The 14,672-nt window shown below is 45.1% G+C and overlaps 3 protein-coding genes across 5 annotated transcripts; 2 read left to right on the forward strand and 1 right to left on the reverse strand.

The window, feature by feature from the left end:
* Nucleotides 1-876: 876 nt before the first annotated feature.
* On the forward strand, nt 877-4,006 carry scg2b (secretogranin II b). Its single transcript, XM_030364820.1, has 2 exons — nt 877-1,157; nt 1,673-4,006. The coding sequence occupies exon 2, from the start codon at nt 1,686-1,688 to the stop codon at nt 3,582-3,584; it is 1,899 nt and encodes a 632-aa protein (XP_030220680.1). The 5' UTR covers nt 877-1,157; nt 1,673-1,685; the 3' UTR covers nt 3,585-4,006.
* A 138-nt stretch (nt 4,007-4,144) lies between these two features.
* ap1s3b (adaptor related protein complex 1 subunit sigma 3b) lies at nt 4,145-8,898 on the reverse strand. 2 transcript variants are annotated; one of them, XM_030364442.1, is made up of 6 exons: nt 8,730-8,898; nt 6,991-7,169; nt 6,637-6,745; nt 6,250-6,387; nt 5,213-5,274; nt 4,145-4,994 (listed from the first exon to the last, which is right to left on the reverse strand). In XM_030364442.1, the coding sequence occupies exons 1-5, from the start codon at nt 8,730-8,732 to the stop codon at nt 5,233-5,235; spliced, it is 471 nt and encodes a 156-aa protein (XP_030220302.1). In that variant the 5' UTR covers nt 8,733-8,898; the 3' UTR covers nt 4,145-4,994; nt 5,213-5,232. The 2 variants fall into 2 exon arrangements, with proteins under 2 accessions (XP_030220302.1, XP_030220303.1); XM_030364443.1 differs by lacking the exon at nt 5,213-5,274 and having other exon boundaries at nt 8,730-8,897.
* Nucleotides 8,899-9,418: 520 nt separating this feature from the next.
* On the forward strand, nt 9,419-14,420 carry LOC115548986 (dehydrogenase/reductase SDR family member 12). 2 transcript variants are annotated; one of them, XM_030363947.1, is made up of 10 exons: nt 9,419-9,581; nt 10,342-10,475; nt 10,943-11,025; nt 11,285-11,380; nt 11,478-11,559; nt 11,965-12,026; nt 12,260-12,367; nt 12,679-12,769; nt 13,581-13,718; nt 14,109-14,420. In XM_030363947.1, exons 1-10 carry the CDS (start codon nt 9,526-9,528, stop codon nt 14,294-14,296), a joined length of 1,038 nt encoding a protein of 345 aa, XP_030219807.1. In that variant the 5' UTR covers nt 9,419-9,525; the 3' UTR covers nt 14,297-14,420. The 2 variants fall into 2 exon arrangements, with proteins under 2 accessions (XP_030219807.1, XP_030219808.1); XM_030363948.1 differs by having other exon boundaries at nt 13,604-13,718.
* Nucleotides 14,421-14,672: the final 252 nt, after the last annotated feature.

Raw genomic sequence — 14,672 nt, forward strand, 5'->3', positions numbered from 1 at the left:
GGGAGGGAGGGAGGGGGAGAGAGAGAGAGAGAGAGAGAGAGAGAGAGAGAGAGAGAGAGAGAGAGAGAGAGAGAGAGAGAGAGAGAGAGAGAGAGAGAGAGAGGAGGGGGGCATCTGATCTCAATGGAATGTTGAGGGAAAGGGAGGACAGGTTACGGTCAGATTACAACAGCCTTTCTGTACGTGTCTTCGTTCAGTATAATTGAAGAACCCAGGATGTTTGGGGGACTCACCTTCTTTTTGGGGGGAATCAGTGGAGACATCATCCCAGCAGGCCATCTGCTAGGGTCACCTGGTCCTGCCCATGTGTAAAGAACTCATTCAACACACTCAAGCATCACACCAGTGTGGGATGGGGACAAACTTTTCCACAGATGGCCTGTTTAATCTTTTGACTTTGTACAGCCTACACCATAACTTTGGATGAAATCGTTTTGACATCTGATGACGGGGGTTCTTATTTGGGTGCTTGGAGACGCGCCCGGTGCTGGTGGTCCGTGCGCTGCGTTCATCGCTTCCTCTCTCTCTCCCCGCAGAGAGAACAGTGAACTGCGACAGCAATGCCGAGGTGGTGGTTGTAGCGCGTGAGTCATCGCTGGGGGGTTAACTCTGTATCTGCCGTGACATGTCTGTCCTAAAATCAGACAAGAAAGACCAGACAAGAATAACTATGCCCTGCGCTTTTTCTATACGGACGTTAATAAAACATAACATTGCACAACAAGCCTTTTTTCTTGCTTTTATGGTTGATTGTGATGTATCATTGTGTAAACCATACAATACGTGTTAATGCTATTGTAAATGATTAGAGATGATCTTATACCAAAACCACAACAATCACATCCATCTCGACGGTGAACACGGGTTCTTTCTTGTCGTTAGAAAGTAAAGAGAAGGACTATGCTGGGGAACAAACCACTTGGCTGGTGCTATTTATAACCGGGGAGGGCTTCTTGGTATTCCATATCATCTAGACTGAATCATGGATATGGATTCCTCAGGCGGGCTATTGCGTGTGTGCTGCGATGACGCGGTGGTCAGGTGTTGCTTCATATAACGCAGGGGGAGCTGTCCAAGTGCTGAACAGACAGCAGAACATCCGCGCTCTGAGGGAGATGCCACACGCGTTCACTGCTGCTTAAGCTTTATTACCAAAGGTAAGACGCTCACACGTTGGGTTGTTTTTGTCTTCATTCATTGAAAATCACAATGGATGTCTAGTAGATTAGGGTAAGCGATCGTAGGAGGACGGCGTTCGCTGATCGCAGGACATTTCGTGCTCGATTCGTGCTTAACGAATAATGTTTAACTCTATTGTTCACATGGTCAAAGCATTTCTTTGTGATTTTTTTGTCCAAACAGTGTCAACGAATATGTATTTTTTGAGATTTAAAAGGATGTTTTTTTTATCCGTTATTGTCTGAGAGAAAAGGGGATGGGATCGAGATGGTAGATCGCCAATAACAACGCAAAGTGTGACTCATCCTGGGCTGTGCGTAGCGTATCACTTCGCAACAGCCAAGCGATCCTCTCTTCTTTTAAAACAACATTATCCTCTCTTATGTTGAGGTTAATCGTAAAAAAAATCCAAAAAAAACATTTCAACTGCGTTCATTCAAAGTTGTGATGACCACACTTTAACCCCGTCTCCTCCGTCCTCCCCTCTCTACAGGTAATCGCCTATAATGCTGCATCTCCACCTGAAGTGTCCCGCGGGGGGGGCCGCAGTGCTCGCCCTGCTCCTCCACGCCTGGGTCGGGCCGGGCGCCTCGCTCCCCCGCCACCACCGCTTCCGAGGCGGGGACGGCGGTGAAGCACCCCCCGCTGCCTATCCGCCCAACTCCGACATGATGAAAGCCCTGGAATACATTGAAAACTTGAAGCAACAGCGGAACGGCGGCGGCGGTGGCGCCGGTGGCGGCGGCGGCGGCCGAGACGAGCCCATGGACTACGACGAGGTGGACAAGTTCCGCGTCCTACTCCAGCTCGCCTCGCTCCAGGACGAGGGCGCCGCTAACGGGCAGCCTCAGGTTCCCCCGCCCCGACCGGATGTGTCCGCCGAGCAGCTGGTGAAAGCCCTGCTGAAGACCCTCCAGGATCAGGCCGGGAGGGGCGCCCAGTCCGCCCCGGCGCCGGCACCCGCGGCAGCCGAACCCAGAAACGACCGCCGCGCCTACAGACATCGCACCGGCGTCGCAACCGGCACCGGCACCGGCACCGGCGGCCCCGTGAGTCCGCCTTCAGAGTTCGGGAACTTCCCCCGACCCCACAAGAAGTACCCGCTGATGTTCGAGGACGAGGAGAACCGGGACGCGTACAAGAGAGCCACGGAGGACCTGGACGAGCAGTACACGCCGCAGAGCCTCGCAAACCTGCGCTCCATCTTCGAGGAGCTGGGGAGGATGCCCACCACGGTCACCGGCCAGAGAAGAGAGCTGGCCGGAGGGGACAACGAGGAGGAGGAGGAGGAGGAGGAGGAGATGTTCAACCCCAGGAACCTGGCATACGAGGACGTGGCCGGAGGGGAGGACTGGCTACCGATGGAGGAGCGGGAGGAGACGGAGGAGGTGGAGAACCGGAGCCACGAGGAGTTCGACCGAGGCCTGCCGGACGGATCCGATCAGGATGAGTTAGAACGGGAGGAGCTGCAGCGTCGGGCGAGCCAGAACCAAGAGGACTCCGATGACGACACAAAGCTGGTGGATTACTACCTGTTGAAGGTGCTGGAGATGAGCGACCAGACGCAGAAGAGAGATCAGACCGGAGATCAGAAGCAGAAGAGGCTGATCCGACCCTCCATCCTGGACCCCCGGACGGTTAAAGAGCTGCTGCAGCTCTCGCTGAAGCTCCACGTGCCTCCTCAGGACTTGATCGATATGCTGATCACAGAGGAGATAAGAAAGCTGCACCGCCACCCCCAAGCGTCCCCCCCGTACCGGTCCGGCCAAACACCCAAGATCCGGTACTACAGCCGCAGACTGCCGCTGAAGAATAAACCTCCCCCCGAGGACATGGACAGAGAAGACTTCCTGGACATTATCGGCGTGGAGACCATTAGTAACGAGTATCCTGTGATTCGGAGACCAGCAAAGCCCATCTCATCCATGGATAAAGTGCCTGCGCAATCCGTCTCGGTTGCTAACTCAGCACCGGCCCCAGTTAAAGTCTCCTCTCCCTCCGGGCGCCGGGAGAATTTATTCTTATCCGAGCTCAACAAAATGCCTTTCAAACGAGAAAGGTCAGATATTGGCGATGACGACGACGACGACGTAGAAGACGAGGTGACGACTTACCTGGCCGCCAAAATCCTCACCGAGTACCCGAACCCCATCTCCAAGCGGGACACGCAGGCGCAACGCAAAGGACCGTTCCCGTACGAATTATACGAGCAGGCCATGAAAGACTACCTAGACCAAGTGGACACTGAGAAAGTTGCCAAAAGAGAATTGGAGGGCGAACCAGAAGATAGCGTCAGCCCCACAGAGAACCAGAGTACAGAGGAGGAGGCCCTGGACAAGACGTCCGCCCCACAAACTGTGAACGAAGAGGAGAAACCGCGCGGGAAACAAATGGCAGGAATGTAGCCCGACAGTTAGCACGAGAACAAATGAAATAATAAGGCTAGCATCGGTCGAAATTATGAATATGATATGTTTATACTGTTTAAAAAAACAAATTACCTGTCTGGTGGACGTGATCTAGTTTACATTACAGAGTTCTATTATATGAAATATAGCCGGTATATTATGAGCATACGGGGCTGTGAGCGAGTGGTGTTGTGACTCGTTATATATTCAGGGTTCGTGGTTTCGATGTTATAATTATTTCAAATTATTTACAAATCTCAAATCAGACCGTCGCCTGCCTTCCAACCCTTTCATATTGCAAAGCTCTGTATTGTTGGCCTACCAGTTGTTGTGCTATATATGCTCATTTTTAAACCATTTTGTACATGTTAAATAATGTGTGGTCAGAGATTAATAAAGCATCAGCGGTATTATTTTTCCTCTTGTCGTCTTGTTTGTCTTATTAATTGAAACACCAATACCCCCGACGATCAGTACACAACCATAAAGTGATTCTAAGAAATTTTATATTATCCCTCTTGTGTAAGCATGAAGAACATAATAGAAAAATTAATATATGCAGTGGTACAAAATACTTTGGTTTTAATAAGCTCCCAAAAATTTGTATAAATTGTACATTGCACAGTGCAAAAACAATGACCACACACACACACACACACACACACACACACACACACACACACACACACACACACACACACACACACACACACACACACACACACACACACACACACACACACATCTCATTATTCTACAGACTAAAGTGTTTTATCTTGAAAACTCTACATGAGCAGCTAATTGCATCCACGGTGTGAGTTAAAATATTTGAAAGCGTGCCATTTTCGGATAACAAGTAATTTAAGGTAAGGCACATCATTAAATACAAACCAGAAAGAAAAACATAAAATTAGAAAATTTCAAAAGCAGTTTGAATGCAAATATCATCCTAATAATCAGGTTCTGACACATGTTATTATTGATTTGATGATTGATAGTGTTTGAGAAATTAATCTGTTTTTATGGGAATATAGTAAATACATCATTAAGTAGCCTATTTCAAACCAACAGTAGTTCATTCTAAAAAGCAAATTTATGTTACAATTGTACAGTTCCCTGATTACAATCATCGCCTCAAATTAATGTTAACACAGAAAAAAAAAACACAATTTCAGTAATTCATACCTCAGACTGGAGGATGAAAATACACAGACAAACCAGGATTCACTTACAATATATATATATTTTCGTAACAACAATGCATGAGTGAAACAAGTAACTAATGGTCTCCTTTTACTCGGCTTCAGTCTCTTCCTCTACAGGACTTCACTACCCACGATCCTTTGCCAGTGTCTTCCCTCTCTCCACACGTCAGAAGGCGGGCTTGCTCATGTACTCCTCCATGGTCTGGAAATAAATATGTGTGTGTGTGTGTGTGTGTGTGTGTGGGGGGGGGGATAGATATGAAAACACATAGTAACCACACTCTAAATATGTTAATTGATATTCCATTGCCACACATCTAACCATCACCTGCTAATGTAGTGCAGAGAGAGAGAGAGAGGGAGGGAGAGAGAGAGAGTTGGACACACACGGTCACTAACACAAGCAGAGCTTTCTCTAACCTTGCTGTCCATATTCAAGGTCATCCAAAGAGCTCCACATCATACCAATCACTGTTGTCATCCTAAGGCATAATAATCAAACATGAATGGCAGGGCTGCACTTCGAGATGGAGAGACAGAACTCTGTGTTAGTCACACTTTGTCTAGTGGGGTGGGGGGGCGGGGTTGGAGGGGTAACACACTCAGCTATACAGCAAGGAGCGACCAAGCGAGAAGTGAATACCAGTCAGAGCCTCAACCTACGGCATGAGTTTCGTAGGCTGCTCAGTCTCTCGCTCGCAACTATGTTGGCAGCGGTCGAGAGAAAGAGAGAAAGAGAGAGAGAGAGAGAGAGAGAGATAGAAACACCAGCTAATTTGGACCTTCCAAATAACCACTGTTCACTATTAGAAGAAACACTAGCACACAGCACACAGAAGTTGTTCAAATTAACAACACTTAACAACACGCAAGTGTTGATAACACATTAAAAACACTTACAACATAACTCAAAAGTATACAGAATTGGGAAGAAAAGTTTGATCAAATCCAAAGATTAATAAAAAAATCATATTGAGAGGCACGCCAAGAACCCATTTAAAGTGTTTTGATGTTTCAAAACAATTAACAAAATCAGTTAATATACTTCCGTCAATACCACTAATGCCCTACTAGGGTTGCACGTTAGTTCAACAGTACAGTACAATATACCTACAATGACATCATCCTTGTTCCACAACAATTGTCTGTGTCCAGAATGTATTATTGTAAGTATTCATGTGAATGTTAATCACAAGAATAACTGTCCGAAATAATAACACAGCTTGGTACTGTGATAGTTACACTGTATACTACACTGCCTTAAATTAAAAGTCAAGTAGCGTGACAACCCTAGTTCCTGCTAGATACCACAGAAATCCAAGAAAATTACATATTGCAGTTAATTGCTACAAAATCCCAGATGCAGAGCCAAACAAAATGAGTTCCTTGTATCTGTGTGCGTGTGAAAGTGTGTGTCATAAAATAAGCATGTGTGCCAGTGTGTGTGTGTGCTTCACCTCCTGTAGCATGTCCGAAGCCTCAATACAACGAGCCACCGTCTGCTTGGAGGTCTCCTGTACCTCCCCTCCAATCAGGAACTCATCCAGGATGAAGTAGGCCTTCTCAAAGTTAAAGATGATGTCCAACTCGCACACCTGCAAGAAGGCACCACCCCCCTCTGGTTACGTCATCGCAAGTCAGTCCACTGTCTGACCACAAACATGGCCCAAAATAACCACGGAAGTCACTACCTTGGGAAATCATTAACATTCAAATAATTTGCTTATCTTTCCATCTTGAATTTATAAAAAATAAAAACTTTAAAGCTATTCAGATGAAATTTTACAAGTGAACAACATTATGATAAAGGGCATTGCCAAAAAATGCATATTATAATGAAGTACATTGCCAAAGTATTTGTCCAGTAGTTCCACATAGCGATGCAGTATCTCCAGAGCCAGCAGCTCGTTCTCTTGGTCGTCTATGGCCAGACAGAAGAACAAGCTGGCATACCTGAGGTGAAAAAAAGTGACAATGAGTAGAGTTAATGCAAACAGCCATCAGTAAGAGAACACTTTGTCAACGGCGTAAGCTACTGAAGGAACATTACACAAGGTCCGAAAATGTCCTTCTGCCACAAGCCAATGATTACATACTAAAACAATTAGCTGGCCGGCAGATTGCTTTTCCCTCCGGTTGGCAAACACACATTCTCCAAGTTAATTTTTGGACCCTGTGTTAATCGGGGAAATACTCACCTCTTGTAAACAACCTTCAAGTCCATCCAGTGCAGGAAGTTGCATGTTTTGGGTTTCCGTGCCAGCACCATGGCAGTCATGTCCCTGATGATCTTCTTCTTCTCCCGCTCCGGGGTGGGTGTGAACCACTTCTGCAGACGCAGCCTCCCCTGGCGACTGAAGAGCAGCAGGAAGTGCATCTAACGGCCGAGAAGAAGAAGGCGATGACATTAGAGATCTATGTGCTGCTGTGTGTGTGTGGGAGGGATGGGTGCCTAGTGGGTGACACCCTCAGTAGAGGGCCTCAGTGTGGTGGCCCTTTGCCATGGTAGAGACACATCAGGGGAAATCTGCTAGGATGTGGAAAGTCATTCATGTTTGTAAATGGCAGATGTTCTAACATAAATTATCAGTATCAATATTGGCCTCTCATAATAGATTGTGAATTTATGATTGCTGTACTCCCTTAATCTTTCTGAAGCAAATGTTACTCCTTAGAACAGTGAATAACTATCTTTTTAAAATACCGTACCATTTAATGATTCAAGGGTATCTGAAGTATAGCCAAATGTGGGAATTTATGATGAAACCACACTCTCTCTCGTTTAGGCTAACAACAGTGGATGGCATGGGTGACAACAGAAACAGAGACAGATCGACTCACGCCTGAGATGATAATCCATTATAGAGAATAATTTCAGAATGTAACTGAATTAAAAAGGTCTTGCTGATGTTATACCATCATTTTGGAGATGGATACATCTTTGGATCTTTTTTTTTTTTTTACAAAAAGAAACCGACAATTCCTGCCATTGCTGTTATATTTCCATATTTCTGAAGTTTCGCTCTTAGTAATCCTGGGCCTGCCCCCTGGGATCCCTCGAGGGCAAAAATACCCCTGTTGAGAGTCACGCATCAAGAAAATAATGACACAATGTAACTTAGTGGCTCCGCAGCAACTGCGTCAAAATTGACAAACAATTTGACAAAAAAGAAAAACAGTCTTAGTCTTTTGGTGTTAACCTATATTTTGTCATGAGATCCTCTTTCAAGAGGCCTTCCAAATGATGGTAGGATGTTTTGGACGCTTGTTTCCTCGCTTTGTTATGGTTATGGAGCTCAGAATAAACCTTTTGGTGCGACTCTAAGTTGACAACCGGACTTCTGCAGTTTCCTTTGTTCTTCCTTTCATTGTTGACTTCACAAAGATAAGTGAACGAGCGAACTCCTCAAGCATAGTCCTCGGCACTATAGATTTGACTTAACGTCCATACCCTCTCTCCCAATAAATAAAGACAACAACGCTGCCAGATGTTACAAATAATATGGTTGGTCCTATATGTCAAATACAACGCCTATGGAGGTCACCACCGACCCAGAGCAGCCTTTATGTCTAGTTTCTCTGGACCAAGATCGGGTTTCATTCATGGAGGCAGAGTAGGCTACCTGCGCTCAGCTACCGGGGGGCGGGCTCTGGTAGAGCGACCCAACCTGTTTCACAAAGCTTGAGGAAATAAAAAACTATCGCGCTAGATATTCGTGCAGTAATGTTACACGTAATGTTTGAAATGTGTCGCTATAGGTAGCCGATCCCGAGTTGGGTTAGTGGGAATAAAAGCGTGTCAAGTGTTTGATCGCTGATCGAAATCTCCCTTTCCGCAGCAGACATAGTATCTGTCAGCGACAGGTGAACTGCCCTGGACACCACCGTCGTCGAAAGTCCCACAAACAAACAAACGTAGAACGACGGGTACACTTACCATTTTGACGTTTGAATTGGTGATATAAAATGTACAAAGAAATGTTAAAAAAAAATTGTAGCAGTAACAATTATACCCTTACTAAGGGTCAACTTGTCTCGTGAAATGCATAGTTCTTGCGCTGCGTCCACTCAAGTGGGCAATTCGCCTAACTACTCCCTCGTACCTGCGATAGGGTTAGGAGAGACGATCCAAGGGTCCGCACGTACAGTGGGCGGCATCTCGCTCCGGTTCAAACCAATGACTGCTTCGAACGTCTAGTGGGTGCATCTCTAAAGGAGCAAGAAACAACCACTGATTGGTTGACAACGGAGAAAAGTTCCACCCACTGTACGTTCATACGTTCGGACCCTTGGATTTTGAAAGCTCTTCTCTCCGAGAAATCCACGTCCACGTCATGTCAGCTGAACTGCTGGATTGGTTACAGGTCGAGTCTCAATGAGGGTGGCAACAATGTATTTTAAATTGCAAATAGGTACCGCCATGGAACTTCTGCACGTTTACAACATAAAAACAATTGATTGAATTATGTTCGGAACATAATGCAATTTTACATTTTACATTAACATTTTAAATCTATTTAAACGCCACAGGTAGACTGCATAACCTGGTTATTCCGGTTGGAGTCGCCAGAGAGCAGCTCGTTCCTAAGGTCCACCACAGCATTTACGATATTCATTGGCCTGAGGGGTTGATCTGTTTTCTGAGTTCCACTGACGACTGACCTCTCTCTCCATCCTTCTCACTCACTTACTGTCAAAGCCACATTTTTCTGGGCGTTCACTGATGACAAGCAATGTCTCTGTACAGAAATCTCATGTGGTTTTTAAAAGGAATAAAGGAGTATACAAGGTCAGTCCATGTTCTAACCTCCCAATGATGTATTGTAAGTATAGCTGCTTTTTTATTGCTTGAATAGATAGTTTCAGGCATTCGGAGGAAATCAGAGGCGGTGTTGTTGGTGCTGAGTTGAGTGTTGAGTTTTACTTGTATTTGCACCAGTTATTATTTAATATGAACCTTAGGATAAAATAACTGATATTGTTAGAACTAATTTATGTATAATATGAACCTAAATATTATTTCAAATCCTCTGATACTTTAAGCACCAATTGTTCATTAACATGCACCATAAGATAAAGGAAATGTACTTATACTGTTAGTACCAATTGCTATTTGAACATAAAGAAAACTTTCCTATTCTCCACATTTTAAAAAGAGAATCATCCTTACATACTCACTTCCACACAAACCCACACACACACACACACACACACTCACTCACTCACCCACCCACCCACACACACACACACACACACACACACACACACACACACACACACACACACACACACACACACACACACACACACACACACACACACACACACACACACACACACCATGTGCCTTTGCCTCAAAATACAATAGCTCTATTCACAGCTGAAGTGCCTTGTCATTTACGCCTGTACAATCAATAGCAAACACATTTCAAAGGACTTCCAAGTTTCCATTTTCAAAAAACAGTTCACGACTCGCACAGGTTTTGTTGTGTCGGCTTTCAACAGGTCAATAAAATGTAAAATATTTCCTGTTCCCTGATCCCTTTCAGAGATGGGTACCAGTTGGCGTCTAGAGGCTTTGTAGTGGAAGACCTCGTTGTGTCTGCTGTGGGGAGGTCCTTCATGATCACTGGAGCTAACAGTGGCATCGGTAAAGAGACCGCCATGGCTATCGCAAAGAAAGGTACGCCCAGGGAGACGGGGGGGCACTTTGGAATGTGTGGGGTATATAGCAGGGGTTGATACTGGGGTACTTTAACTTTGCAGTATTGTAACTATTCTGAGATATGCATACTTGAGAGGAGTCATTCTATATTGTGGGTCTTGGACACAAGTGGGCGTGTCCACCTAGATGTGTGGATAGATCAGGCTAGCAGCCTACGAAGTGGACTGTAGCAAACGGTGCTCATTTAGGTGGAAACGCCAACTTGTGATGTCAGAAGAGGTTGAATTTCAGAACGGCTTGCATCGGCTAATCACACGCACACCTGGTGGTATAATATGACACCTTTAATCATCAACAAATATTTTTCTTCAAGGAATGACTGTTCCTTGACATATGATGATAAATAAGTACTTGTAAATACCTTAAGTTATTTTTTACTAAACTATACAACATATGATCATGTCCAACCCTTTGTTGGTTGCCAGGTGGGACCATCCACATGGTGTGTAGGAACAAGGATAAAGCTGAGGTGGCTAGGGCAGAGATTATCAGGGAATCTGGCAACCCAGTAAGTCTATTTGGTTATCACTTTGTAGTTAAAACTGATGATTCAGCATTTTTAGAATCTGAAATATTAACTTAAAGACATACAGATGTCGTGCATGTGTCTACATATATGCAAGATGTTCAATGCTCATGCATATACATTTCTTGTGTTCAAATTGAAATCAAAATGTCTTAGTATATTAAATATGGACCACAAATATTAACTTTGGACTAGTATAGAAAAGGATACAAAAGTTGGCGCTGACTACATATGTGTTCAGGAAGTACATGTCCACATACTGGACATGTCGGAATCAAGCCAAGTGTGGGAGTTTGCAGAGAACTTCAAGAGGCAGTACCCCTCTTTAAATGTGCTGGTAAGAATCCAACATTTTATAATCCTACAAACTCTAGGCCGTGGATGATCTGTATTTCACATTTTTCACTCATGCAATCTTTGTTTTGTTTTGTCAGATCAACAACGCAGGTTGTATTGTAAATAAGAGAGAGATGAACTCCAATGGACTTGAAAAGAACTTTGCTACCAACACTCTGGGTAAGAATATTCTCCTCTCTCTTGTATTGGGCAGAACATAGGGATGTACTGATACTGTTATATACCACTAGCCATGCAGAATCATAACAAAGTCCTATAACTTGGTAACCTATCCCGATTTTACAGAACAAATTTATCATGGGATTATTACCCAATTTAAGTGACAGATGTTTTTAATATCCTTGGCACGTTTGATTTGATATTGGATCGTTGTATATCTCTCAATATGAAACATATGAAAATTTAGCTCAGCCAAGTAGACTTCTATTTGATTCTAGTCAAGCATCCGATAGATTGGACACACTGTGTTTGCATTCAAAGCGCCTGCTTCAGAATCTCTATTAGAGAGGCCATTGTTTTCCCTCCCCATCCTCCTCATCCTCGTCTCTCCAATCCCCCCCCCAGGAGTTTACATCCTCACCCAGAGCCTCATCCCTCTCCTCCTGAAGAGCCGAGGTCCTAGGGTGGTACATAAACACACACACAAATGCACAAGCACACATACACAAAAACACACAGACACACACACAGACAAACACACACACGTACACACACAAACACTCATACTTAGACGCGCACAAAGAGCTTATCTTCCAGCTTCGTGACGCCATAATGTGAGTCTTGTTCGCCGTGCCGTGGCTGGTGTGTGAGCTCAAACACAGCGGGTCCTTTCTCTCTCTGCTCCTCCTCTGGTGGCCAGATCACCGTGTCCTCGGGAGGCATGCTGGTCCAGCGGCTCAGACCCCATAACCTCCAGTCACTGGGGGGGCACTTCTTCAAGGGCGCCCGGGTCTACGCCCAGAACAAGGTATAGAGGGTGATGTCAACCAGCTCCAGTGATATTCTGCATGAGTAAACTGTAATTGATGATTCAATGAATCATTTAGTCCAGAACTTATCCTTTCATATGAAGTTATATACCTCATCAATAATGCCATCACAAGTTGCCAGAGCCCAAAGTGATTCATTTAGGGTTAGCCCTTAACCCTTTCTGAAACTATCTTCTGGGTATTTTCACTAGACCTCAACAATTGAACAAAAAAAAAGTGCAAGGAGCTGAGCTCCATGCACGAGTGTCTATGGATCAATGCTATGGTCACAACATGTTGTTCCTCACAGAGACAGCAGGTGGTGCTCACAGAACACTGGGCCAAAACCAACCTCGTCATCCACTTCTCTGTGATGCACCCTGGGTGGGCTGACACACCAGGTGAGGACCTCCTCTGCACACACACACGCACGCACGCACGCACGCACGCACGCACGCACGCACGCACACAGACAGACAGACAGACAGACAGACAGACAGACAGACAGACAGACAGACAGACAGACAGACAGGCAGGCAGGCAGGCAGACAGACAGACAGACAGACAGACAGACAGACAGACAGAGAAAGACAAGCCTGCGCATACACACAAAACACCATGAGTCCTTACGTATAGTTAGCCTTTTTTAAATTAGTGTGTGCAAGAGCACATATGCCGTTCTGTGAGTGACTGTGTGCGTTGGTACTTGTGGATGTGTCTTGTGTCTACCAAGATAATGGGATCCTTTGCATCTTTGTCTCTGCACCCATGTGTTGCTGTGTGTGTGTGTGTTTGAGAGTGTGTTGTCTGTGGTATCTGCTTCAGCTTTCATTTAAACTCTCCTTTCATGTGGATGGCGGCTGTGTTCACTGCTTGAGATTCTATTCAGGATTCACTTTCATTGTGAATCCAAGTGTATGCAACCTCATACATACAAGACACTTTGGGTAAAAGAAGCCACAAAATGGCACACATACTGGTCTTGTATTTGTATAGAAGGAAAACGATTATATAAATAGTATATATCATTACCATAAATACTGAATGGACATCCCGAGCCACCTTACTTTCATATAAGTTTGATTCCTACCTTCATGTTGTTTTACTGACCATTATATTCACTCTCGAACCCTCTCTCACACAAACACACACACACACTGAGTAGTGACGGCAATGTCTGGCTTCCTGTTCCATATGATTGCTCACTCCAAGCCGTGTCTGGGTCGATGCCCCAGTTCCGCCAGATGATGGGGGAGCGTCTGCGTACTGCGGTCCAAGGAGCAGACACTGTGGTGTGGCTGGCTCTTTCCGGGGCAGCTGCTGCCACACCCAGCGGCAGCTTCTACCAAGGTGGGCAATATATATCAAGAGAATACGACCTGTTCGCCGCCCCTAGTGCACGGATTGTCACTGGACATTTAAGACACTGTCAATAGTATGCAATGCAAATTAGTCAAGGTGGACCTCAACTGTCCATGCATATCTGACATATACAGGTTAAGTTTGCCTTTCTACCACTCATATTGAGTAAATATATATTTCATTTAGAAGATTTGTGTTACTTTTTACATTGAATTGTCACTGTCCTGTACTTCTGCAACACCGACATTTTTCACATAGGATGAATTTAGTGCATATTTGCTTAGTGCTTATTTTCTTAAATGGGTGAATACACTAGTGTATACATTTCTAAAGCTTTTGGGACAACCATGACATTCTGACAATTCTTTTGATTTCCAGATCGTAAGGTTGTCCCGACCCATCTGCCTATGGCTTGGACATACAGTTCTACCAAAGACGTCCAGAAATTCCTAGCTCAGCTGGACACCCTGGCCCAGAAAACCAAGCCACAGCCCAAGCCCGCGGACCCCCAGCCGGGCAGCCCCACAGAACCCAGGCGGGCGCTGGAGGCCCAGCAGCTCGTATAGACCCACCCAACAGTTATTACATTAAGATCAACAAATGCCCTTTGTGTCATCTCAATAATAAATTACTTGAAGGTTGTTCGCTCGGTTGAACAGAAAAACCTTCAGATTAAATGTCTTGCTCTTGTTTGTTGTCACTGTCCTCTGTGCTCCGATTCAATTACCAAATGATACCATAGGGACCTTTGGAATAGTGCATTGGCCAAAACTGGATTGCATAACAAATGGATAAAATATTGCCATGACGCTATCACTTTCACAACATCACTCCTAGATCTCGATGCTACCTTAAGCAGTGGTGTCGCTTATGACGCACACTACAGAGCACGCAGAAGGCATAATAGGTGACATATGGTTGGCCATCAAGTCGTCATGGAAA

Source organism: Gadus morhua, chromosome 8 (assembly GCF_902167405.1).
Source record: "Gadus morhua chromosome 8, gadMor3.0, whole genome shotgun sequence".
Taxonomy (NCBI): domain Eukaryota; kingdom Metazoa; phylum Chordata; class Actinopteri; order Gadiformes; family Gadidae; genus Gadus; species Gadus morhua.

Excerpts from the sequence above, each read along its gene's own strand:
- scg2b (XM_030364820.1), top strand. The coding sequence starts at position 1,686 with ATGCTGCATCTCCACCTGAAGTGTCCCGCGGGGGGGGCCGCAGTGCTC.
- ap1s3b (XM_030364442.1), bottom strand. Across the intron at positions 6,746-6,990 it reads TTGAAGGTTGTTTACAAGAG|GTATGCCAGCTTGTTCTTCT; the intron begins GTGAGTATTTCC and ends TTTTCACCTCAG. Across the intron at positions 6,388-6,636 it reads TGGACAAATACTTTGGCAAT|GTGTGCGAGTTGGACATCAT; the intron begins GTACTTCATTAT and ends GCCTTCTTGCAG.
- LOC115548986 (XM_030363947.1), top strand. The coding sequence starts at position 9,526 with ATGTCTCTGTACAGAAATCTCATGTGGTTTTTAAAAGGAATAAAGGAG. Across the intron at positions 12,027-12,259 it reads AGAGCCGAGGTCCTAGGGTG|ATCACCGTGTCCTCGGGAGG; the intron begins GTACATAAACAC and ends TCTGGTGGCCAG. Across the intron at positions 12,770-13,580 it reads TGGGTGGGCTGACACACCAG|CCGTGTCTGGGTCGATGCCC; the intron begins GTGAGGACCTCC and ends GCTCACTCCAAG.